The sequence below is a fragment of the Colias philodice genome, chromosome 13, assembly GCF_061535455.1.
Source record: "Colias philodice isolate Cphi_HAF_F1 chromosome 13, ilColPhil1 Martin Lab GWU primary, whole genome shotgun sequence".
In the NCBI taxonomy this organism is placed as follows: domain Eukaryota; kingdom Metazoa; phylum Arthropoda; class Insecta; order Lepidoptera; family Pieridae; genus Colias; species Colias philodice.
This window is the reverse complement of record NC_143098.1, coordinates 2,534,610-2,557,876: the sequence shown is the minus strand read 5'-3', so window position 1 is coordinate 2,557,876 and position 23,267 is coordinate 2,534,610. Positions and strand designations below refer to the sequence as shown.

General features: G+C 34.2%; 1 protein-coding gene across 2 annotated transcripts; it reads right to left on the bottom strand.

Annotated features, from left to right (window-relative positions):
* Positions 1-112: 112 nt before the first annotated feature.
* Positions 113-22,343, bottom strand: LOC149483229 (uncharacterized). Of its 2 annotated transcripts, XM_089702273.1 has the most exons (18): positions 21,703-22,343; positions 21,136-21,355; positions 20,604-20,890; positions 19,842-19,989; positions 18,540-18,697; positions 17,960-18,103; positions 17,078-17,265; positions 15,387-15,690; positions 7,386-7,472; positions 6,863-6,974; positions 6,196-6,263; positions 6,009-6,106; positions 5,271-5,391; positions 4,216-4,395; positions 4,018-4,098; positions 3,955-3,984; positions 3,187-3,323; positions 113-2,507 (listed from the first exon to the last, which is right to left on the bottom strand). In XM_089702273.1, the coding sequence occupies exons 1-18, from the start codon at positions 21,826-21,828 to the stop codon at positions 2,396-2,398; spliced, it is 2,601 nt and encodes an 866-aa protein (XP_089558399.1). In that variant the 5' UTR covers positions 21,829-22,343; the 3' UTR covers positions 113-2,395. The 2 variants fall into 2 exon arrangements, with proteins under 2 accessions (XP_089558399.1, XP_089558398.1); XM_089702272.1 differs by lacking the exons at positions 3,955-3,984; positions 4,018-4,098 and having other exon boundaries at positions 4,153-4,395; positions 21,130-21,355; positions 21,703-22,341.
* Positions 22,344-23,267: the final 924 nt, after the last annotated feature.

Here is a 23,267-nt window from a genome sequence, read left to right as displayed (position 1 = left end):
TCTGTGGTAACGCCGTTACAGCGAAAAAAACTCAGATTTTTGCATTTATACAAAATGATTAGATATGGTTATGAATGAGGGCTAGGGAAATGGGCAAAAATAAAAATTCAAGTTAATTATGTATATTTTTTATTTAATATAAAAATTATAGATATCCACTATATATTTACACTGTAAGTAAATGGCAAACAACATTAAGAATCAACATATCGATAAATCAGCACAAATAATATCACAGCTTACGAGATTAACACAAAAACATCGTAGACTGTATATATTTGTGTCATAGAAATTTCAGGAAACATAATACTGTCTAAAGGCACGTTTTCACCGTGTTATGAACAATCATCTTTATCAGATCAAGTGTAAGTCCATTGAATACTGTTCACATTTTATAATAAAGCACATTTTATAGTTAATATTAAACTAGACAATATGAACAAAATAATTATCCGAAAAATGTATTTTACGTTAGCTTTAATAAGGCCTATATTTGCATGAAATCGTCACTTGAAAACGCGCCACAAGGGAACATAGAATTCGATTCTGTGAATAAAAATGGACACTGAGTAGCACAGTTAAAATTGACAAACTTCTTACCGCCTACACGAAAAATATATAAAAATGTGTGCGCTCACTGTAAGGCAATTAGAAGAGATGCATTTAGTGCTTTAGATCAGTCTTCATCTTTATTTACAAAATATATGAACATTCGGAAGCACTTGTATAAGTTTTTGTCGCTAACTTTATTGCATCTTCACTGAATTCAAATAATTATGGCTTTGAATTACTAGGACTGGATACAATCATTGTAGAAAAGCAAGCAAATGAAATATATTGTGAAAATAATTTAATTGTAAAGAGGCAATTAGCTAGCGTCCAAAAACAATTTATCGATTCAAATATAATAACCTTTTCATAGACAGTCCCTATCACAGACTAGATTAATATATAAAGCAATTTTAACCCAAATATTTGAATAATTCTTAAAAAATACTACATAAGTAGAAATAAAATACGAAAAGGTAATTTACAAATATACTTTTTCAAACTTAGATTAGGTAAAAACTCGATTGTCTATTGTTTATACAAATATGCCTCTATTTTATATGTTGTCTATGCCAGTAAAAAATAAATCAATTCGCTTGTCATAAATAATTCAGATCTAGAACCGAATTGCACTCGCTATATAACTGCCGCGGAGGAATCTATGTACTCATAAAGCTTTTTCGAAGAGGCCGTCAAATCATAGAATAAAACTTAAATGCGTATGACGTCACGTCGGGACGTCATCTAAATTGTACAGTTCATACAAAACCGCGAATCTGGACGCCGTTAAAAACTTTGATATGTACAATAATATTACACGTTCTAACCGTCTACACTTACTCAACACTACTGTACACGTCTTTTTACATTCACCAAAATGTTCTAAATTTTAGAACATCCAATACACACAAACACACATTATTGCTGTCGATATAAGTAGTAATGGAGGCAATGTGGAAGTTTAAGCATTTGGACTTGTTTCTCTTAAATGTACTTCTATTAAAAAAAAAACCGCTACAATAGAATTCGCTTGTAATTTGGCGTCAACTATCTCTACAAACACATTTTAAAATTCTCCATTGACATAATTGATAATAATACAATATTGAGAATCCATTCAAAGTAAAGAAGATAATAACGCTGTACGAATTCACTTTTTGGTAATCCTTAATTGTAATTACATATTGTATTATCGAACACTTATTTTGTGGAACATTAGGATCACGTCGATCCATTCACACACTTGCCGCAGACCAGCTGTAGAACAGACACTTCCCGAAGTTCATCACACAAAACACTACACTTCACTTTCATTAACACAAGTCTAAATATTGCTCGATCGATCGAGACCATTGTCACTTTATTGTTAAGCCCTAACCCGGTAATTGAACACTTTAACTTCTTGAACATATAAAGTTATGATATATGCTACACCGTGGCTGTCAAGACCATCCGAGGCTCGATCAGACATTATTGTATACTTTTTGTATGAAACAATTCAAGCCTGACCACATCTGATAATTCATGCTTAACTGTGGCACATCAATGAAATGTCTATGGATATTATAACATTTGTTTCCCGGCTCTAGCACTGTATTGTCTATGCCCTGTGGATATTGTTTCATTTATTTCCCGGCTCGAGCACTGAATTATCTATGGATAATATTTTATTGTTCAATTTGTTTCCTGGCTCTAGCACTGAATTGTCTATGCCCGTGGATATTGTAACACTTGATTCCCGGCTCTAGCACTGCATTGTCTATGCCCTATGGATATTGTTTCATTTATTTCCCGGTGTAGTGAATCACGTATAAAGCTAACAGTCCCGCTAATTGCGGAACCGCTCTCAGTCAAGCTGCTGCACTTGGACCACAGATGTGGGGGGAGGGATTGCGATCTCGTATTTGATTAAGCCAGTTCCTCTGCCCGTGGACACTACTAGCTCTTTTATGTCGCTCCTGTGAAAGAAAAGATATGTAAATATAAATATAGAGATCTTAGTTAATGAGGCAGATGATAAAAATTGTCTATTCCTTGTTTTCATAGGACTATGAAAAGTCAAATATAATAATAAGTAAATATTCTTATTTCATGAATTGAACAATTTTTGTTGCTGGAAACTCCAAAAAGAATTTTGTTAGTAAAAAAAGGATTTATATCATAAAAGTGGTGCAATGCATATGTCATTTATATAGAAAAATAATAGTTCAAAGGTGCAATAAAATATTTTGACCAATTCTTATTATGTTTATGTGTATATTCAATAGGTCTCAGTAGGCTTTGATAAATTGTAACTATATAAAAAAGTACAGTATATTTCTTTGGTTTATCCATCATAGTAAAAGTAAAACAGCATCATTACTAAATTTTGTGTGGTATACCATAAATTAACACAAAACCCACCCACAAACAACACTAAATAAAAAAAGACGGGTTGCACTCCGGGAGTGCCGGCAGAAGTGAAAACTTGATTATTAACGTTGAGCATGTTTGATATTTTGGAATGGTATCCGTCTTACGCTTTTTCGATCAGGTCACGTGTCCTGACGCGAGTTAAAGATTTTATACCCATTACAGAAATAGTGCTCTGCAACGCCGCTAAAGAAGTTTTCACTTCAAAAATAAACATATACATACCCATCCCGCTTGGTAAGGTGGTGTATTGGCTTCCCATCTCGGGACACAATGTGCAACTGCGACGGTAGCAAGCGTCTACCACCCACCGCACCTACTACTATCTGGTTGCCGATCACTTGGCCCGAGCGGTTTGTTACCTGAGGGTTGGTAAAATTAGTTATTTGTATGTCGAAGATGATATTATTGGGCTATATGGTAGAAGAAATTTATAAAGTTCGAGTATACTACTGTAAATCTATAATCAAACAAAACGTACCTATACTTTATGTCAGATATTTTAAGCTCATTACATTTGTATTCAACTGTAAACCATAATATTATAAACGTTATTGACCTTGCATACAATTTTTTTTTGGAAAGAAAAAAAGGTATTGAAAATGGCGTAACTAAGCTTAAGCTATCAATTGTTTTTTGAGTGAGCAAGAGACAAATAGGAAAGCGGACATTTTCAAACCCATTCTTTATCTGACCGAATTATACAATATACATGCTGCTGTTGCTGTTGCTACGACACCTATACCCCTTTGCTTGCTCTGACATAAAAAAGCCCCTTACAAAACAGTTACTCACAACTTGTATATGCGCCGGCTGCTCGTCCATCTCCATCGCTTGGTGCTGCACATGTTGCGCAACTTGTTGCTGCACCTGCTGCGCCACTTGTTGCGCTGCCTGTTGCGCGGCTTGTTGCTGCTGTTGCTCTTGTTGCTGCGACACCTGCCCCTTTGCTTGCTCTGACATAAAAAAGCCCCTTACAAAACAGTTACTCACAACTTGTATATGCGCTGGCTGCTCGTCCATCTCCATCGCTTGGTGCTGCACATGTTGCGCAACTTGTTGCTGCACCTGCTGCGCCACTTGTTGCGCTGCCTGTTGCGCGGCTTGTTGCTGCTGTTGCTCTTGTTGCTGCGACACCTGCCCCTTTGCTTGCTCTGACATAAAAAAGCCCCTTACAAAACAGTTACTCACAACTTGTATATGCGCTGGCTGCTCGTCCATCTCCATCGCTTGGTGCTGCACATGTTGCGCAACTTGTTGCTGCACCTGCTGCGCCACTTGTTGCGCGGCTTGTTGCGCCGCCTGCTGCGCGGCTTGTTGCTGCTGTTGCTGTTGTTGCTGCGACACCTGCACCTGTTGCGTCACTTGCGTCACGCGCTGCGGCACTTGCGTCACTTGCTGCTGCTGGGTTTGCGTTTGCGTCTGCGAGTGGAGCTAGACACAATTATTTATATGTTTTATATGACGTTAGGTACGTTACTACACTAGCTGTGTCAAACGGTTTTCCTTCCTCGATAAAAAGGGTTATTTAATACCGAAGATTATTCCACTATTAGATAGTCCATTTGTCAAGAATATAGTCGTAGTCCATTTAAACATTTAGCAATGCGGTTAAAACCATACCAAATACCAAAAAAAAACAGTACAATACTAATTTAACTTTCATATCCATATCATACTTAACCCATTGAGCCCCGAACGGCCAGATCCGACCGCGACACAATAGATTTTCTATTGTGTCTGTGATTCCGGGGCCTGATGGATCATCAAAAATTATATTTATTTATTATGCATTACATAAAACGTGTAATTAGATATAACAGCCCCAAAACAAATCATCTCCCGGACCATCCAAAAGAAAATCATACCACAGCATTGCCCAAAAACAAAACTATAACACACCCCGGACACTCAATACAAAATTATCGTTTTGACAGTCACACTTTAGAGACTGCAAATGTGTGTGTTAACGCTTTATGGTTGGCACATTTGTGACTAGCGTAAAATGAAATGCGCGTTTTTCTGATGAAATACATCCGTAAACAGCACAATATCTAACCATTTTCTACGAAAAACGATAATCACAAATCCAAAATAATAAAATTACTTTAAGTCAATTTGATTAATGTTATCAATCTTCGTTGCGAATCGTTCTTGCAGAAAAATATGGCCCATTTTAATCAGAATCGCGCGGGGTGAGGTAAGTTTAATTTTGGCGGGAGGCGGAGAGTGTCCGTTCTGTAGCGTTTAGCTACTATTATGTATTCTGTGATTATAATCTCATAATAATAAATTTATAACTGTCTTACATTCCTGGGCGGCAGGTCCATGTGCTGGCGCTGGTGCAGCATGAGGTGGTTCTTCTGGAAGAACGCCTTGCCGCACTGGTCGCACACGTGCGAGCGGAGCGTGCAGCTGCCGTCCGGGTGACTGACGTCACATTATATTTCATTTATTATTATTTCAATGTCATTTTTGGAAAAATTATCAAAGAAAAACTTATAAAACCATAGAGATCTAGAGAGATGCCAATCGCTTGCGCTGAGTACGAAACCGTGTCTCATAAAAAATTTACGCACACAACTGCAGTAAACAAAATCAAAACAATACTTCGCGTTGTGTGCGTGTCATCACACAAAAATATGAGAGCGACTATTCGTTCGCACACTAGAATATTGTAAATGACGTACGTATACAGCACCGCTACAGTTTGTTCTCTTTTTGTACATATTGCTGCGACACCGGCCCCGCCCCCTAACTATATCTCCCTTTAGTTTCTGTGATCTATGTATAAAACCTTACAATGCAAGCGATGAAAAACTATTTTTTGTAAATACTGAGTTAAAAGAAACATTTAAGTGTCTAATATTGAAGTTGTACTTTGTGAGTAAATTAATTCGTTATTAAATAAATTGAATATAACGTAATATGTATTTAGTTTACTAAAAAAACACGTCTCTCATTACAAAATAAAAAATGTTAATAAATATGATTATTGAATTAAATATTTTATTTAATGTAAAATAGAGCATAAGATATTTTCTTACCGTCTATGATGCGCTAACAAGCCGTGTTTCGCTGCAAATCCTTTCCCACAGTCCACGCAGAAATGTAACTTTGGCCGCGGCGGTGTTATATGGTGATTCTGAAAAAATATATTGAGACATAAAATTATCAATTCTATACACAAATAAATAATAATTGTATATTTTAAAGATTTTATATGAATCTTACCGTAGCTATAACTTGCGTGTGAACAACATTACTGGGGTGATTTGAAGATATAATTTGGATCGGTTGATCTGTAAAAGTAAAATAAAATATTTAATAATTTACTTCACAAATCTCATGTCATGCGGATTTAAGGATAGGTAGCAGAAATATTATTGTTTGTATGATCGGATGATTATCTTGATCGTAGGCGTAGAGATAATAAGGGGACGTATACTAGACCATAACTACGTATGGATGAGACACTACGAACAAAATCTGTGCGCAATTTTTTTGCTCTAAGTTTTAAAAATTATTATCTAGTTAGGTACTTACCGATGAAAAGTTATATTAGTCACTTTTCCGTATTATTTGTGCAATATCGTAACACACACGAAGGCATATTTGATGCGTTTCACTTTAAAACAAATAAAAAATGAGCGTGCAGTTAAGCCATATGGCTTCTGTTGAGCGGAACATAAGTGAGTATGTACTCACTTATGTTCCGCTCAACATGTGTTGTACAACATGTGTTGTATCTGTCTTATACGTTTTTCTCTTTTCTTTTCTTTTCTTCTGTATGTGTATTGTGTGTGTTAAATAAAGAATTTTGTATTGTATTGAATTGTGATGTAGGCGGTGTCGTCTCCATATGTATATCTCAATGGCATAAAATAACTTGTATACTGACTGTGCGTGGCGTGCGCGACGAGGCCGGGCTGCAGCGCGGCGGTGAGCGCGCACAGGTCCGTCACGCACGTGCGGTCGCCCGCGTGCAGCCGCACGTGCAGCGATAGCGCCTCCTGCGCAACAAAAAAAATAATTTTATCACTTTTTACATACTGAATAGCGAATTAAAACCTGCCTTTTTGCGTTATTGACGTGACAACGTCTTATAATTCGATAGAGCCGGCTGCACGCACGAAGAAACATGACTCATGCGGCGTTACCTCGCTCTGAGAAGTTCCCTATGTGGCTTGAAGTGCAAGAGAGAGCGCGGAACGAGCGACAAAGAAGCACAATCGGACGTTGTCACATTCAACTATCGTCAGTAAACCGACTTTACAGAAAACCAATTTTTTTCACTAACATAATCGATGAAAATTACCTTGGGAGAAATCACTCCGTTGCGACGTTAAAGATAAACAAATAAACGAACCACTTCCGCATCTATAATTTTAAATAAAGATATTTTCTTTGAGTGCATTACATACCTTGGTATTAAAGCAGGAACCACACTCAGGACAAGCATATCCCGGTGTTGTTTTTTCACTTAATATTTGTCCATCAGCACCGATAACCTGAAATTATAGTTTAACATTAAGGTTGATGTTCCGACCGTCCCTCCATACATTTTTGATTACCTCTAAACACTTAACACAGACACTATTTCTTTAAAACTAATCATTTTATCACTTCTCTATAATGAAATGTGTGCGCGTTCGACCTTTTTAATCAATAATTTACAATATTTACTTAGAAAAACAACAGTAAAATACCGGAAAAATTTGACACTTCTACAGTAGTGTGCGTGACTTTTGCCAAGCGAAACACGACATAAAGCACGACATCTAGCGCATAGACTATATACTTATTACAGATCTAGCGCGTCAATGTCTAAACGAAAGGCGATGTTTAGACATTGACGCGCTAGATGTCGTGCATTCGCGTTCGTTATCTTATGCATAATGAGCATAATTCTAATAAATCAAAGTTCTGTGTAAAAATTGAGTAATTTCATTTCCAATCGTTCAAAGAAAATAACAATAAAATAAAATAAAACTAATGACCTTAGAAACTATGTTTTTTTTTATTTATTACTCATTATTGTTCGTCCGTCGTAGGTCTGTAAACTGTATTGTACACTGAAGGTAAATGGTACTGTAGGTACTTTAGTTCGGCGTCGTCGCTCGTCGGCTTGATATAAAATTACATTCTTGATTTCATTGACACGCGCTATGATTTGCGCGCGGAATTTCTTGTGTTGTGAATTTATTTTTGTATGCTATGCATTTTAATTGATTCAAATTGCAATGTTTCTCTAGTATGCATTTGAGACTATATTGTAAATTGTAATAATTGATCGTGGGTATAGTAATTAATTATTCTAATAACGCAATTAGTAATATATGTATTTTCGGTGGGATTCAAAACAAAAAATTGGCCCGTGATTTTTATGAAATTTCACCACATTGCAAATCACATCAATCATAGTTCATACACATGTATGACGAAAGTGATTAGTATTGTGGCTAACATTGACTCATCAGTTCATCACTGAAACCAGTGATAAATCAGTACCTATATCATATTGTGTTTGAATATTTTTAAACAATGATATAAGTATACAATTATTATAAATCGGTAAACTATCAAAGTAATCACAAACTTGCAAACATTGGTAAAATGTCCAGTAGTTTATGAGCCTATTCATTACAATTTACAATCAAACAAACAAACAAAGTTTTCCTCTTTATAATATTAGTGTAGACAAACACTATGAATACGATCACTAATGCAAATTCGGGGATTTTCTAATTATTGCTAAATAATAATTGAATTCGTTTTGAAATACTCTATAATTTTTAGTGTATAAATAGACATTTATAATGTGGTGCTCATTTTTTTTGTACTGCTAACGCTATTGTAGGTACCTATTTTCGTTGTTTTATTTCAAGTGAACACGGCCATACAATTTTGTCACGAGCCGCCTATGATTGTAGGTACTTTTGTTAGGCTCCTTCGTCGTCCGCGTCGGCTCGAAAGTTCTTGATTTCATTGTCACGCGCTATGATTTGCGCGCGGATTTTCTTGTGTTGTGAATTTATTTTTGTATTATTATTATTTTTTATTTATTTTTTTATTTTATTGATTCAAATAAAATATTTCACTAGTATGCATTTGAGACTATATTGTATTATGTATAATTTATCGTAGGTATAGTTATTCTTATAACGCAGTTATATTTTCGGTGGGACAATTTGACCCGTGATTTTTCTGAAATATCACCACGTTGCAAATCACATCAATCATACACACGTATGACGAAAGTATAGTGGCTATAATTGACTCATCAGTTCATCACTGAAACCAGTGATAAATCAGTACATATATCATATTTTATTGTGTTTGAATATTTTTTAAACAACGATATAGGTATACAATATTATTATAAATCGGTAAACTACCAAAGTACTTCCGAATTTTCAGACAGACAAACAAGTAGTTTGAACACGCAGTTTTCTTATACTAGTAGCAAAAATCAAAACCATAATATTATGTTTCCCTACTATATTTTACTAAAAGTCGAGTGCGTCGAAATCGTAAATAATAATATGTTTTTCACCTTCCTGGTTATTTTCCCATAGTAAATAGTGTTTTAGGTTTGTTGTTGTAGGTAGGAATAATAATAATTATTCTTACATGTTGGTTATGAAATGTATATTGAAATAATTTACTTTTACAAATCATTAGTGATATAAGTTTTGAGTGAAAATGCTTGGATCAGCATAATATTATATGGTACTTCAAATACATGTTTTGATAAAAAAAACAATAGTGTAATAAAATAAAACTGCGTTTTATTGTAATCAATGTTGACAATTTTAAATTCCAAAATTATTGATCAATAAAATAGTTTACACCAACAAATATAACTTTTATTTTTATAACAATCGTTCATAATATAAACCGTAGCAGGTGGCGTTTTGAAGTTCTGTCTACTCATACAGAAAAATGGAAAACTTGTTTTTTTTGTAAACAATTTATTACTCATGTTGTTTGGCAACTCGAAGCGTGGTCGTCCGTCGTAGGTACTTTTGTTCGGCGTCGCGTCGTCGTCCGCGTCGGCTTGATATAAAACATTCTTGATTTCATTGACACGCGCTATGATTTGCGCGCGGAATTTCTTGTGTTGTGAATTTATTTTTGTATGCTATGCATTTTAATTGAATCAAATTGCAATATTTCTCTAGTATGCATTTGAGACTATATTGTAATAATTGATCGTGGGTAGGTATAGTAATTAATTATTCTAATAACGCAATTATATTTTCGGTGGGATTCAAAACAAAAAATTGGCCCGTGATTTTTATGAAATTTCACCACATTGCAAATTATATATTATACAATTACAATTACAATTATTATAAATCGGTAAACTATCAAAGTAATTACAAACTTGCAAAATATGCTTTTCCGAATTTTCAGACAGACACACAATTTTATTAGTTTGTTTTAGCAAAGTAGGTACCTATACCTATACGCTTACGTCGCGTGTCGCGTCGTCGAAAACGGTGCGCCCAGAAACAAACATACCTAATTCAGTTACAATCCTTTTTTTGTTCCGTAATTTATTGTATTTATTCTAATACGATTTTTTTTATTCGTCGGCCAGTTCTACTAGGTATAAAAAGATAAAATTGAAATATAATTATTGTAGCGACAGCCATATTATGTTACTATGTTTTCGTAAATATGTTTTTCACCTTCCTGGTTATTTTCACATAATCTTATCTTATATATAAAAATGAATCGCAAAATGTGTTGGTAAGCGCATAACTCGAGAACGGCTGAACCGATTTCGATCATTCTTTTTTTATTATATTCCTTGAAGTACGAGGATGGTTTTTATGTAGAGAAAACGTAAATATTATGTACCACGGGCGAAGCCGGGGCGGACCGCTAGTCTTCTTATATATAAAAATGAATCGCAAAATGTGTTGGTAAGCGCATAACTCGAGAACGGCTGAACCGATTTCGATCATTCTTTTTTTATTATATTCCTTGAAGTACGAGGATGGTTTTTATGTAGAGAAAACGTAAATATTATGTACCACGGGCGAAGCCGGGGCGGACCGCTAGTATATATATATATAAATGAATCGCAAAATGTGTTGGTAAGCGCATAACTCGAGAACGGCTGAACCGATTTCGATAATTCTTTTTTTATTATATTCCTTGAAGTACGAGGATGGTTCTTATGTAGAGAAAACGTAAACATGTACCACGGGCGAAGCCGGGGCGGACCGCTAGTCTTCTTATATATAAAAATGAATCGCAAAATGTGTTGGTAAGCGCATAACTCGAGAACGGCTGAACCGATTTCGATAATTCTTTTTTTATTATATCCCTTGAAGTACGAGGATGGTTCTTATAGCTAGAGAGCTAGTTAGTTTAGTTTTAGTGCAGTGGCAGTGTAAATGTTGTTGTTGAGGTTATGTAAATTTAACACTTTAGTTAACTACCAAGATATAAAGAAATGAGGATAGGACACAATAACTATTGGTTGAGGTATTTATAAACTCATAATATACTTTTAAAAAAATCACGTTTTAATAAATTTCTAGAATTAAATTAGAACAGCTGATTCAAAATAGCCTAAAAAATCTTAATAATAATAATTACGCTTCACAGCAAGAAGAAATGTACCATATGTACCCGCACAAAGTCGATATTGTGTTGCCTACCGTTCGACTCAATGGCTAGGGTTGTAACTACCTTTAATAATTATTACCAAACTAATAAACCGAGTGATGCGAAATAACCATAATTCTTTTAGAGTTTGATAAAATGATCAGGCAGGTATTTTCTTTAATCCTCTGAATTCTCGGTTACTAAATTGTATCGTTGAAATTATTCTTAATCGCGTAAATTTAATAAATAATCATATGGAAAACACTTTTCATTTGTTTTTTTACTTTCACGCCCAACTACTATACAATAATTACGTTGTTTCGGTATTTTGACGAGAAAACGCAGGAAACATCCGTTGTATCATTTTAGATAGATTGTATATTTTGTATCTGTAGAATTGAAATCAAAGCTATGTATATGTTGTCTCCATTCTTTTCTTATCGGATTGTTGATCCCAATGCGAATGCGTCACTTAAATTTTATAAAAGACAATTAAGAACATCAAAAATAAAGTGATACGTAAATATTTCACAGTGCAATATATTATATAATTAATAATAATTATATATTTATGAAAAAATAATTACATCAGATTTAATAATAGCAATTGTTTTGAATGTACATAATATGAATAAATGATTACATCATAATAGTAATAATTACAATTGTTTTATTTCCCATTTGTTGCAACCCTAGCATATCTTCATGTAGCAGCAGAAGTACCTACACTGGCGGCGCGGCGGCATCGTGCGACATCAAAGGCATTGCCTTACTAGGTAAGTTTATAATGACTCATTTCTTTTATTATATAATTTACGTTTTACTTTTACAGAATCCGATTCAATGGATTATGAAGACGAGTCACACAACGCCATACGATAGTGATGATGAATGAACATTTCAATAAATGCATGCGTGTTTTTTTATGTTGTTTTGTAATTGTTAATTGTTTCTTAAATAAAGAAATAAACTAAATATTTAAATGATGATTTGTTATTTGCAACACAACTTTATATTTGAGATTCTTTACAAATGTATATTTAGTTTTGTATCATCAAATTTATAAATTTTATTCCATAGTTTTCAAAATTAAATGTAAATGACCATAAAAACATTAATAAAGTAAATCATTGATGTAAGGTCAGGGAACGTAATACATATATACATCTGACCATGTAGAAGCTAAGTCTTGTTGACTGCTGAAGTCTGTAAAGTTTTGTTGTCTGCTGAAGTCTGTACGCAATGAAAATGTCTGCCGTTTCGAAAATAAGTTTTTAAGACCCTAATAAATAAAATATATGTATATATAATGGCAGATCTGGTCAAATACTTTCAAAATTGTATTTTTTTCAGCACTTTCATAAGTGTCTGCCAGAATGTTATCCGCGTGATAATGGTCTGCCATTGTTATTTTCCGATAGTAATAATAATCTATTTTCAAATATCAAAATGGCAGACGTGGTCAAATGGTTTCAAAGTTCACCAAAAATTTCCACCTGTCTTACCTAAGCGCGCGCCCCGTCCACCACTCTGGGCTTAGTGACTCCTCATCTCATGTATAGTAGGTATAGGGGAATCAACACACAAAAATCCAGGTCTGGTCAAATACATACAGGTAGCTTTGCGCTAGCTCTCTAGCTATTACTTCTTATGGAGAGAAAACGTAAACATGTACCACGGGCGAAGCCGGGGCGGACCGCTAGTAAATAATAAAATAATAAATAGTGTATTAGATTTGTTATTGTATCTTGTATACCTACGAATAATTATTCTTACGTCTTGTTGGGAAATGTTCAAATACCTACCTATTGAAATAATTTACTGTTACAAATCATTAGTGTTATTAGTTTTGAGTGAATAGGCATGGATCAGAAATTCAGAATATAATATGCTACTAACTACTCAAATACATACATGTTTACACAACAAACACCACTGACCTCTATAACTATAAGTTATAGAGGTCAGTGACCGTCAGTGACAAACACTATGGATACCTACGCTCGCGAATGCAAATTCGGTGATTTACTAATTATTGATACCTAGTCATTGAATTCGTTTTGAAATAGCCTGTACTTTGTTATTTTTAGTGTTATAGACATTTATAAAATGTGGTGCTCATTTTTTTGTAATAAATCATCCCGAACGCTATTGTATTTTCGTTGTTTTATTTCAAGTGAACACCTAGGTATACAATTTTGTCACGAGCCGCCTCTGGCCTCTGGGTGAAATAAACAAGTCAAATGATTTTTGTTCTAATTGTATTTTGGTAGTAGTTTGTTTAGAATTTACATTACCATTGTTTAATTTTTATTTTGTATTTGCAGTAAAATAAAAAGATGAAAAACTTCATTAGGTATATTGTACGACACCTCACTCTGAATCGCGCTAGCGAAATTTTTTCGTTACAGAGCACATATACAACTTTCGGACAATCTTCATTGAGGCCGGCCGGCAAATCGAGTATGTCGAGAAACTTCACTTATTCGATGGAGGTATTCTACCTTCCTTCCTCCACAGTTGTGGGACCCCGACGTGCATTGAACACGCAGCTTTCTGATACTAGTAGCTAAAATCAAAACCACAGATATGTCTGTGATCAAAACCATAATAATATTTTTACCTATTATTTTACTAAAAGTCGAGTGCATCGAAATCGTAAATATGTTTTTCACCTTCCTGGTTTTTTTTCCATAGTAAATAGTGTTTTTGATTTGTTGTTGTATGAATAATTATTCTTACTTGTTATTATTTATTATTGGTTATGAAATGTATTTTGAAATAATTTACTTTTACAAATCATTACTGATATTAGTTTTGAGTGAAAATGCTTGGATCAGCATAATATCATATTTGCTACTTCAAATACATGTTTTGATTAAAAAAAAACAATAGTGTAATGTAGGTAATAAAATAAAACTGCGTTTTATTGTAGGTAATCAATTTTGACATTATTTATTTCCCAAAATTACAATAAAATAGTTTACGCCAACAAATATAACTTTTATTTTTATAACAATCCTACTTCCTACTAATGCGAAAGTTCATACATGTTTCAAAAGAAAAACTTTTACTTTTACTATTATTTCAATTTATCCGGTTTAATTAAGACTTAATATTGATACATATGATCATTATAAATACAAATAGGAATTAACAATATAACGAATACGTGGCACAACTAAAATTTTACCGATACCACCCGTGGTCATTCTCCTTTGTGGGTCATTTGTAACAGGATGGCGGTTCTACAGCGAAAAAAGAAAAATGATGGTCAGAACGCTGATACCGGATACCTTAAGATACTGTAATATAAAATATTACTAGATTAGATAAAATATTATAGGTAGTATCTTCACCGTGTGTGACGCGCTTTACATTCACGCCATCTAGAGTTAAATCTTTATCATTTTTGTATACGTCTGTGTGTGTAAACGACCCTGTATGCAATGACAGATGTTAAAACGCATAATTTTACCGAATTGGGTGGATTTTAAGGCAATGATATAACATATTTCAATAAAATATAATATTCAGTAACCGCCATGACTATTCCTAGGTTTGATGACTATTCCAATTACGCAAAAACTCAAATAAACTAGAAATGTAGAATTCAGCGCCATCTAGCGGGATATTGGCTGGGAACAGATCGTTGCAATCACCTTAAACAGAGTACACATTTAAATTGAAATTTTAATATATTTTTAATAATTGTTGATGATTAAAATCTACTTTATTATAAACGTTTCTTATTTTTAACAAGTCACAATTTTCGCCAATATGAAATAAAAAGTACACACCTGAACAATCTGTGGTTTAAAATCGTCTTGTTTTATTACTGTTTGCTGTTGCTGGTGTTGCTGTTGTTGTTGTTGCTGCTGCTGTTGTTGCTGTTGCTGTTGTTGTTGCTGCTGCTGTTGTTGTTGCTGCTGTTGTTGTTGCTGCTGTTGCTGCTGCTGGTGTTGCTGTTGCTGCTGTTGTTGTTGCTGTTGCGACGACGTGAGACAATGTCTAGTCATCTTGCAGTGCTGTTGCAGGTCCCCCTTGCACTTGAACGCTTCACCACATTCTAGACACGCGACTGTGTCTTCTCCTGTGTGCATTCTGTAAAAGAAAGTAATTACAATATTTCACTTTTTCAGCATTGACTGTAACTTTTTAAGTTCTACTACTGTTCCATATGAAAATATTTATTTGTTTCTTACAATTGTTATTGGTAATGGTACGGGAGCTATTAACGTTTTAAAAAAAGTCATTTTAGTATAGTTGGGTTTTTGATATACTGTTTCTCTAAGTTTTTACCTACTATTGTTATATTTGCAGCACAATAAAGTGTTTAAAATAAAATAAATAATGTCTATTTTCTCGTTTACAATACGACCAACGTAACTTGGCGGGCCTGAACATAGCCTCTACGAACTTTTGCGCATGTACACTCGTAAAAAAAAGTGTTATAGGCATTTATTTCTTTTAAACTGAAATTGGAATAAAAATTTCCTTATACGGAGACCAAGTACAAATAAAATAAATATCAAAACGCTATGAGACAAAGCAATAAAAATAACCTAATGAATTCAGGATTCACTCAGCAACTCTTAAAAAAACTTTGTCAACATTTTTTACGCCTTCTTCTTTTTCTTTTTTAAAATACTGCGTTAAATCGAATATTATTTTTCTCGCCTGGCGATTTAAAACCATATTATGCTTTGGTGGCATCTTTGTTCCCGAATAATACAAAATTCCAAGTAGAATATTCCAAATTATCACTAAAACAAACTTAAACACGAACAAATTTAAACTTAACACTCAACAATATAATAATAACAAATAATAACGATCAACTCAACGAAAACTTTTGTAACCGCCTGTACTCAAGACAGAGATAGCGACACGAACACGACACCAATGTTAACGTGTGACTGAGATACATAATTGCGTACCGAGAATTGCCGAATATGCACGAAGTTATACGACGTAAACAAAAAGGGATGTCCACTATGCGTGTCTGAGGATATTGATTAATCGATTTTTTTTTCAAATCGATTGAAATTGAATTGTGAAATATATTTATATTTAATTTTATAATAGGTTTCAAATATTCTCAATCAGTCCTTATTGTAGTGGTCGTTTATAAATAAATGATATTTAACTAAATCATGTCTTACAACCATGAAAATACAATGTTATTAGTTTTTTTTGCTATTAAACTCGAAATCTCTTTTACTAACGACAAAATTCAATAAGTTTGTAAAGCTATTTCGTTCAGTATCTCATATAAACAAAAATCAATAAATTTCAAATCGATAAAAATCGATTGCGATATTCGTTCGAATAAAGGGATGATTGTGTTTACATAGAGTCAATCCCTAGCCTAGATCTCCGCCCCGCGCACGCCGCCTCATGCCACCATTTCGTTCCTAAAAAACGTTCGTGCGCAGCCTTCTGCGCGAAGTTCAGGCCCGCCAAGTTACGTTGGCCGTAGTGTACTCACTTCAAGTGTGCGACCAGGGTGCGTTTCTGCAGGAACTCCTTCCCGCACACGGGGCACGCGTGCGGCACTCGCCCGTGCACCCGCCCGTGGTTCACAAGTTGGAACTTTCGGGCAAAAGCCACTCCGCAGTCCGGGCACACGAACGGTGAGAGCGACCCGTGGAAACGGCTGTGCATTACTAGGTGCTCCTGGAATGGGGAACGTAAGTTTATATTCTTTAAAAAATTGGTTGTTTGTAAAGTAGGTTTACGATCGAGATGTTTACGTGATAACATAATGCAGTGGCAGCGCTCGAGAAGAGACGGGAGATCCGTCCGTCTCTCTCTCGTTATACCTGCGATCGCGCTCGTGAGGTTTTGGTGTGACACAAGTTTCTGAACATGTCACCCGACTAAAACGATTTTAAAAACGTTATCACATAAAAAAAATTTATTTGAATGTTACAAAACTAAATATCAAACATCAGGTTCGTTAACCAGAAACTTTAAAACATCTGGATGCCTTCTATATAAGCTTGCTTCACCTTAGTAAACCTTATCGCTTTTTATCAAGTGAAAAAGCTGTCTAAATTTGTAGGAAAATACAAAATATAACAAAAAAAAAACTACACAAGATCCACCTTTATTACAAGAAGTTCAAAGCATTAGCAGTAAATGAATAACTTGTTCATTTACTGCTAATACAATACAACTTATAATAGCGGCAAATTAACCCATTGGAGCCCCGAACGGCCCGATCGGTCCACAACACAATAGATTTTCAATTGTGTCTGTGATTCCGGGGCCTGAGTTAATAATAATAATAATACATTTCCTGGGACATGTGTAAGTATTTTTACATATTCAGATGGTTGTAATATATGGTGTAAGTAGTGGTATATACCTTCTGCGCGAAGCTCTCCCCACAATCATTGCACACAAAGGGCCGCTCGCCCGCGTGGTACTTGCTGTGCGTGACGAGGTGCCGCTTGAGCGGGAACCCGCGCCCGCACTCGCCGCACACGAACGGACGGTCGCGGCTGTGCACCTGTACACATACGAAAACAAACTTAAACATTTTGTTGAGCAACTAGACTTCTTTTCGAAATATGTTTGTCAAGTTTTAAGTGCCATTGTCGAAATTTTAATTCAACAAAATGAGGCCTTTTTTTAAACTTCTTTAGGCAATGTTTATGAATGCAATCGCAATAATAATATTACCGTCACATAGATAGTGCAATAGACGAAAATGTCTTTCGGAAAAGACGAAGAGAATGGTTGACACTTGACATTGATTAGGAGACAGAGAAAGGGCGAATGTGGCATAGAAGTTTCACTTATGACATATATGTACTTTGCATCCACACACATTTTTTTATTTATTAAACATAAACATTAGTGTTTACTTAGGAAAAAAAATTGTCACTTTTAAGATAAATTCATAATAAACAAAATGAATTAATGACATATCATAAACAACATACCCTAGAATGCGTAACGAGATGATGTTTGAGTGTGAACGCCATTTTACACTCATGACACCGATACGGTCGTTCAGCAGAGTGCAGGAGCAAGTGTGTATTCAGACAGTGCTTCCTTGCAAACGCCTTGCCGCAGTGCCCGCAAATGTGAGGTCTTTCACCTGAAAAAGTAAAATCAATTTTATATTCATTGAAATAGAGCTCACAGTTTCATAGCAAGTAACTAACTTCTTTTTTTCAATTTAAAAAAAGTAAAGATAAAACTTTCGAAAAGATAATTTACGAACAAACTAATAAACTTATATTACAAGTGATTATTTTTGAGTAGAGGCTAGTAATATCTGTAATTGATATTCTTTGTTTAAATTGAAAATAACAGTGACTCAACATATAGACCGGGAGATACTGACACAAAATTTCGAGTCATTTGTAACAGGATGGCGGTTCTACAGGGGTCTTAGTACGCAATGACAAAAAGAAAAATGATGGTGTGAACGCTGGTACCGGTGGGTTAGTCGCGTGGGCGTTAGTCGAACTCGTCGGAAAAATAGCGAAAGTCAAACGATTTGTAACACAAAAATTTTAGAATTTACCGATAGCCCATAAAAAAGAAGTAGGCGGTAGTGTCATGCCATACTTTTCCGGTATGACTTACAGCCCGCCATACCGACGCGAATGTGTTGATTTAAAAAAAACAATTATTCAACCATTTGTACCAAGCTAACTTTTGCACAGGTAACCATCGTCGTGCAGACATTTACGAAAATCGCCATGCCATACTTTTCGGACGATTCCAAATGGTCGCCATACCGCCGAAAAACTGCAAAATTTTTTTATTTCGCCTATCTTTTTGTACCAGTATTGCATTTGGCTTTTTGGAGAGTATTTGATAAAATGTGACCATTATTATATTTGCCATACTTCTAGTAGGGGGAAAAAGTGCTGTCATACTTGAAAAATAAATTTATTATTAATTTATATAAGTGAAGATTTCCAACACCTAGATTTTTGAAATTTTGTATTTATATTCGTTGATCCTCAAACTTACAGGAAAAATAAGTGCCATACTGTTACAAATCGTTTGACTTTCGCTATTTTCCGACGAGTTCGACTAACGCCCACGCGACTAAGCCGCCGGTACCAGCGTTCACACCATCATTTTTCTTTTTGTCATTGCGTACTAAGAACCCTGTAGAACCGCCATCCTGTTACAAATGACTCGAAATTTTGTGTCAGTATCTCCGGTCTAATACAAGCAAACTGGAAATTAATTCAATTGAGTTATATATTTATTCAAGTACTTACCAGTATGAACTCTAGCATGAGTCGTGAGGTGATGTTTCAGCAGAAACGACTTTCCACACTCGTCGCAGGAATATGGACGCTCCTTCACAGGAGCCGCGGGGGTTTGCATCACTGTGTTGTTCATGATCTCCGTCTGCGAATACACCATCTAATACTCGCTTACTATACAATTTAATGTTAACTAATAACTTTGACATATTTAAAATTTGGGATATATGATAAAGAAAAAATTTGTGAAATACTTAAAAAAGATAATTTTTATATCCTTTTTTGTTGTTCTTTAACTAATGAAATAAGTTTAAGTTAAGAATTTTTTTATTATAAACTGTTAGATGTATGTACCAGTTAGTTAATGGTACACTGGCCAATTTTAAATTAAGATAGTAAATTAAATAAACAAAAAACAGATACCTACATCCAATATTAGTGTTATCAAAATGTCAATACATAATATGATTATTTTTTCTTACAGGTATGTAAATTAACAATATTAATAGTACCCAATATAACAGGTTGAATTTGTCATATATAAATTATACAAAAACATTTATATGCAAAACTTTTTTTTAAACTGTTTAGTAGCATTACATAATATAATATTTTAATGATTATTCAGCAATTTACATGATGCAGATTCATCAAAATATATTAATAATGCATATTTGAACAATTGACTGCTAAGTTTCAATAAAAAAATTGCGATTATATACATTGTATGTTCATATTTACAATAATATTTAAGTATCTTTAATTAATACTTACTTTTGGTGAATTATTAGCCGTTCCAGGTTCCTGTTTCGTATGTAACAAATGATGCTGGTGGACCGTTGTTTGAATATTATCTTGCTGGTTCTGCTGTGTAGTTACCTCCGCTAAACCCTTCAAGCCTCCGTTCAACAATGTTTGGTTAAGCTGCGACGCATCTATCACTGGAGTGGCAATGCCTTGAGCTTGAAGTGCTCTTTTCATTAAAATTTCATTACATTCTTCCGCTGTTAATTGTATAGGACCTATGGGCGTCATGAATGGTTTTGATGCTAAATTGGCACCTGTAAATAAAGAATACACTGTTTTAGAACATAGATTGTATAGATGAGTAGCTATGTGATAATAAGCATGTAAGGAAGTAAAAACAAATTATTACATTATGCTTATACTTTACAAAATAAGTAACTAAGTTTAGATTCCAAAAAAAAAAGCATGTTTACTAAACTAGATGCTATTTTTCACAAAATTGAATTACTTTAACTTTCAACTTCTATTATAGAAAACATTGAAAGATCCTTACACTCACTCTGGATAGTCGCAGTCTGATTCTGCTGCGACACTCTGTTTATTGTGTGCGTCGGAGCCTCATTTAACACAAACATGGCTCTCCGCCCACTGCCCGGGGTCCCCGTAGTGACCACCCTGGTGACTTGTGCCGCAGCATTAGATGCTACCACTGTGCCAACTTTTTCTTGCACTTGCGGAGTTTTGTGGGCCATCACAGTTAGCGTTGTTTCTGGGGATACCTGAAATATACACATAATTCCTTATAATGCCTTTTAAATATAGACCTATATAACTGTGATTGTATATTTAACATTTAAACTTATGCTAATTTATTTGCTATGATTTCTATGTTAGGTATTAGTAACAAAATGTTTGTTATTATAATTGTGGAATAGATAACTTAGAAATTTAATTTGTATATATGTATACTGTTTGTTTCATTTATCAAAATGATGTATGATTTATATTTACTTAAAAACTTAAAATAATAAAGTTCCTATTGGAAATATATTTCTATATCGCAAAAAATCTCAAATTTTAATTTTATGAATGGCATAAATAATTGAAATTTATTGTTAAACCTCACCGTATTCCCCAGAGTATAACTTAAACTGCTTGGTGTGTCCACTTCACCTTTTGTAAGGTCCGCGGAGCTCGTAAAGCCCCACGAATACGCGAATCCGGAGACATTAGTCGGTGTTGGCATACACATTTTCACAAATTACAATTTCTCACCGCATCGAAAAATAAACAAACCAACACAAGTCCACCTTACAAGTAAACAGTACTGTCATGACAGTTTTGCCATTATAATCATGTACGCTTTCACAACCACTAGCACACAAGCGCAATGCACCCGTCAATCAGACCGCCGAAACAGGCACTTTTGATGTAAAATATAATTAATACTATATACATAACATATTTTGCTGCACTTTTTTAACAACCGTCTTGTATAATTGCTAATAAAAGCTTAACAACTTAATAAAAAGGCGGCACAGGACGCTATAGACTGCATTGACACGCACGTAATCTCTAATTAAAGTTATGTTGCATTACTGTATAAACATTAAACAACACATCTTTCTTTATGTTCACACCATAAAATATAGTAAAAACTACCGTATTCGATTAAATTAATTGATTTCATACAAAACAATTACATTATCGCACACACAAAAACCCGAACGCCATTTTATTGTTTTTGGTATTTGTTTTTTTAAATCTAGTGTTCATGAAGGCAAGGGTCAATTTTTCCCACAAGGATCATAAAGTATAGACGTTTAAGTGATCCTAAAAAAATATCTAGAATTATATAATATGTATTTATTTATTAAATATTTAAAAAGTATCTAGAGAAGAGAATTTACGTATATTTTTATTAAATTATATTCGCCGTGTGGGAAAAGATTGTATTAATTATTAAACATATTGTATTACTGTGTATTTTATACTGACTATCTACAAGTATTAACATTATTTTAAATGATAAGTGATTTTCTATTGCTAATAATGTTATCAACCATCTGTAATTTTCCAGTTTCAAGTCCATAAATTATTTTTTATCTGTAGGTAGGTGATGAAAACTGATGAAAAAGGATGAAAACCTCAGAGCAATAAACCTATGAAAACGAACCAGCGTTCCCAACCGTACGATAATTATCGTACAAACACGATAATTTGGTGCCTACGTACGATGTACGATAGCATGTTATTATCGTACGCTGATTTTACGATAATTTCTATCAGGCAAAATTCGAGAATTTATATTATTTCACCCATACAAATATGAAATTTTGACGTGTTTCATATCGAACTTTAATGGGAACAGTGAAATTTTGTCAGATTGAATTTTAAACTTGGCGCGTCTATTGAACATAAAGTGGAAATGGAATCGGTTCAGTCTGTAGTCTGTACCACGCGTAAAACCAAAGAGTATAATGAATATTATGGCACGTAAAACGTTTGGGTTTCAGTGTCCCGTTGATTTGACAGCGGTAGTTAAACAAAGATTAACTATAGAGAACTTGCATACTTATCAATATTACAATTTATATGATTTATTTATTTATAATTGACTTTATTCTAAAAAGTACGATAATTTCGAACCAAAAACGCCTAATGTACGATAATTTTACGCCCCTGGTACGA

What these genes read in the sequence shown, in the direction of transcription:
- LOC149483229 (XM_089702273.1), bottom strand. Translation starts at nt 21,828, where the DNA reads ATGTGTATGCCAACACCGACTAATGTCTCCGGATTCGCGTATTCGTGG. An exon ending in CGGCTAATAATTCACCAAAA is followed by an intron (nt 19,990 to 20,603) that starts GTAAGTATTAAT and finishes AGCGAGTATTAG; the next exon opens with ATGGTGTATTCGCAGACGGA. An exon ending in GGGAGAGCTTCGCGCAGAAG is followed by an intron (nt 17,266 to 17,959) that starts GTATATACCACT and finishes TCCCCATTCCAG; the next exon opens with GAGCACCTAGTAATGCACAG.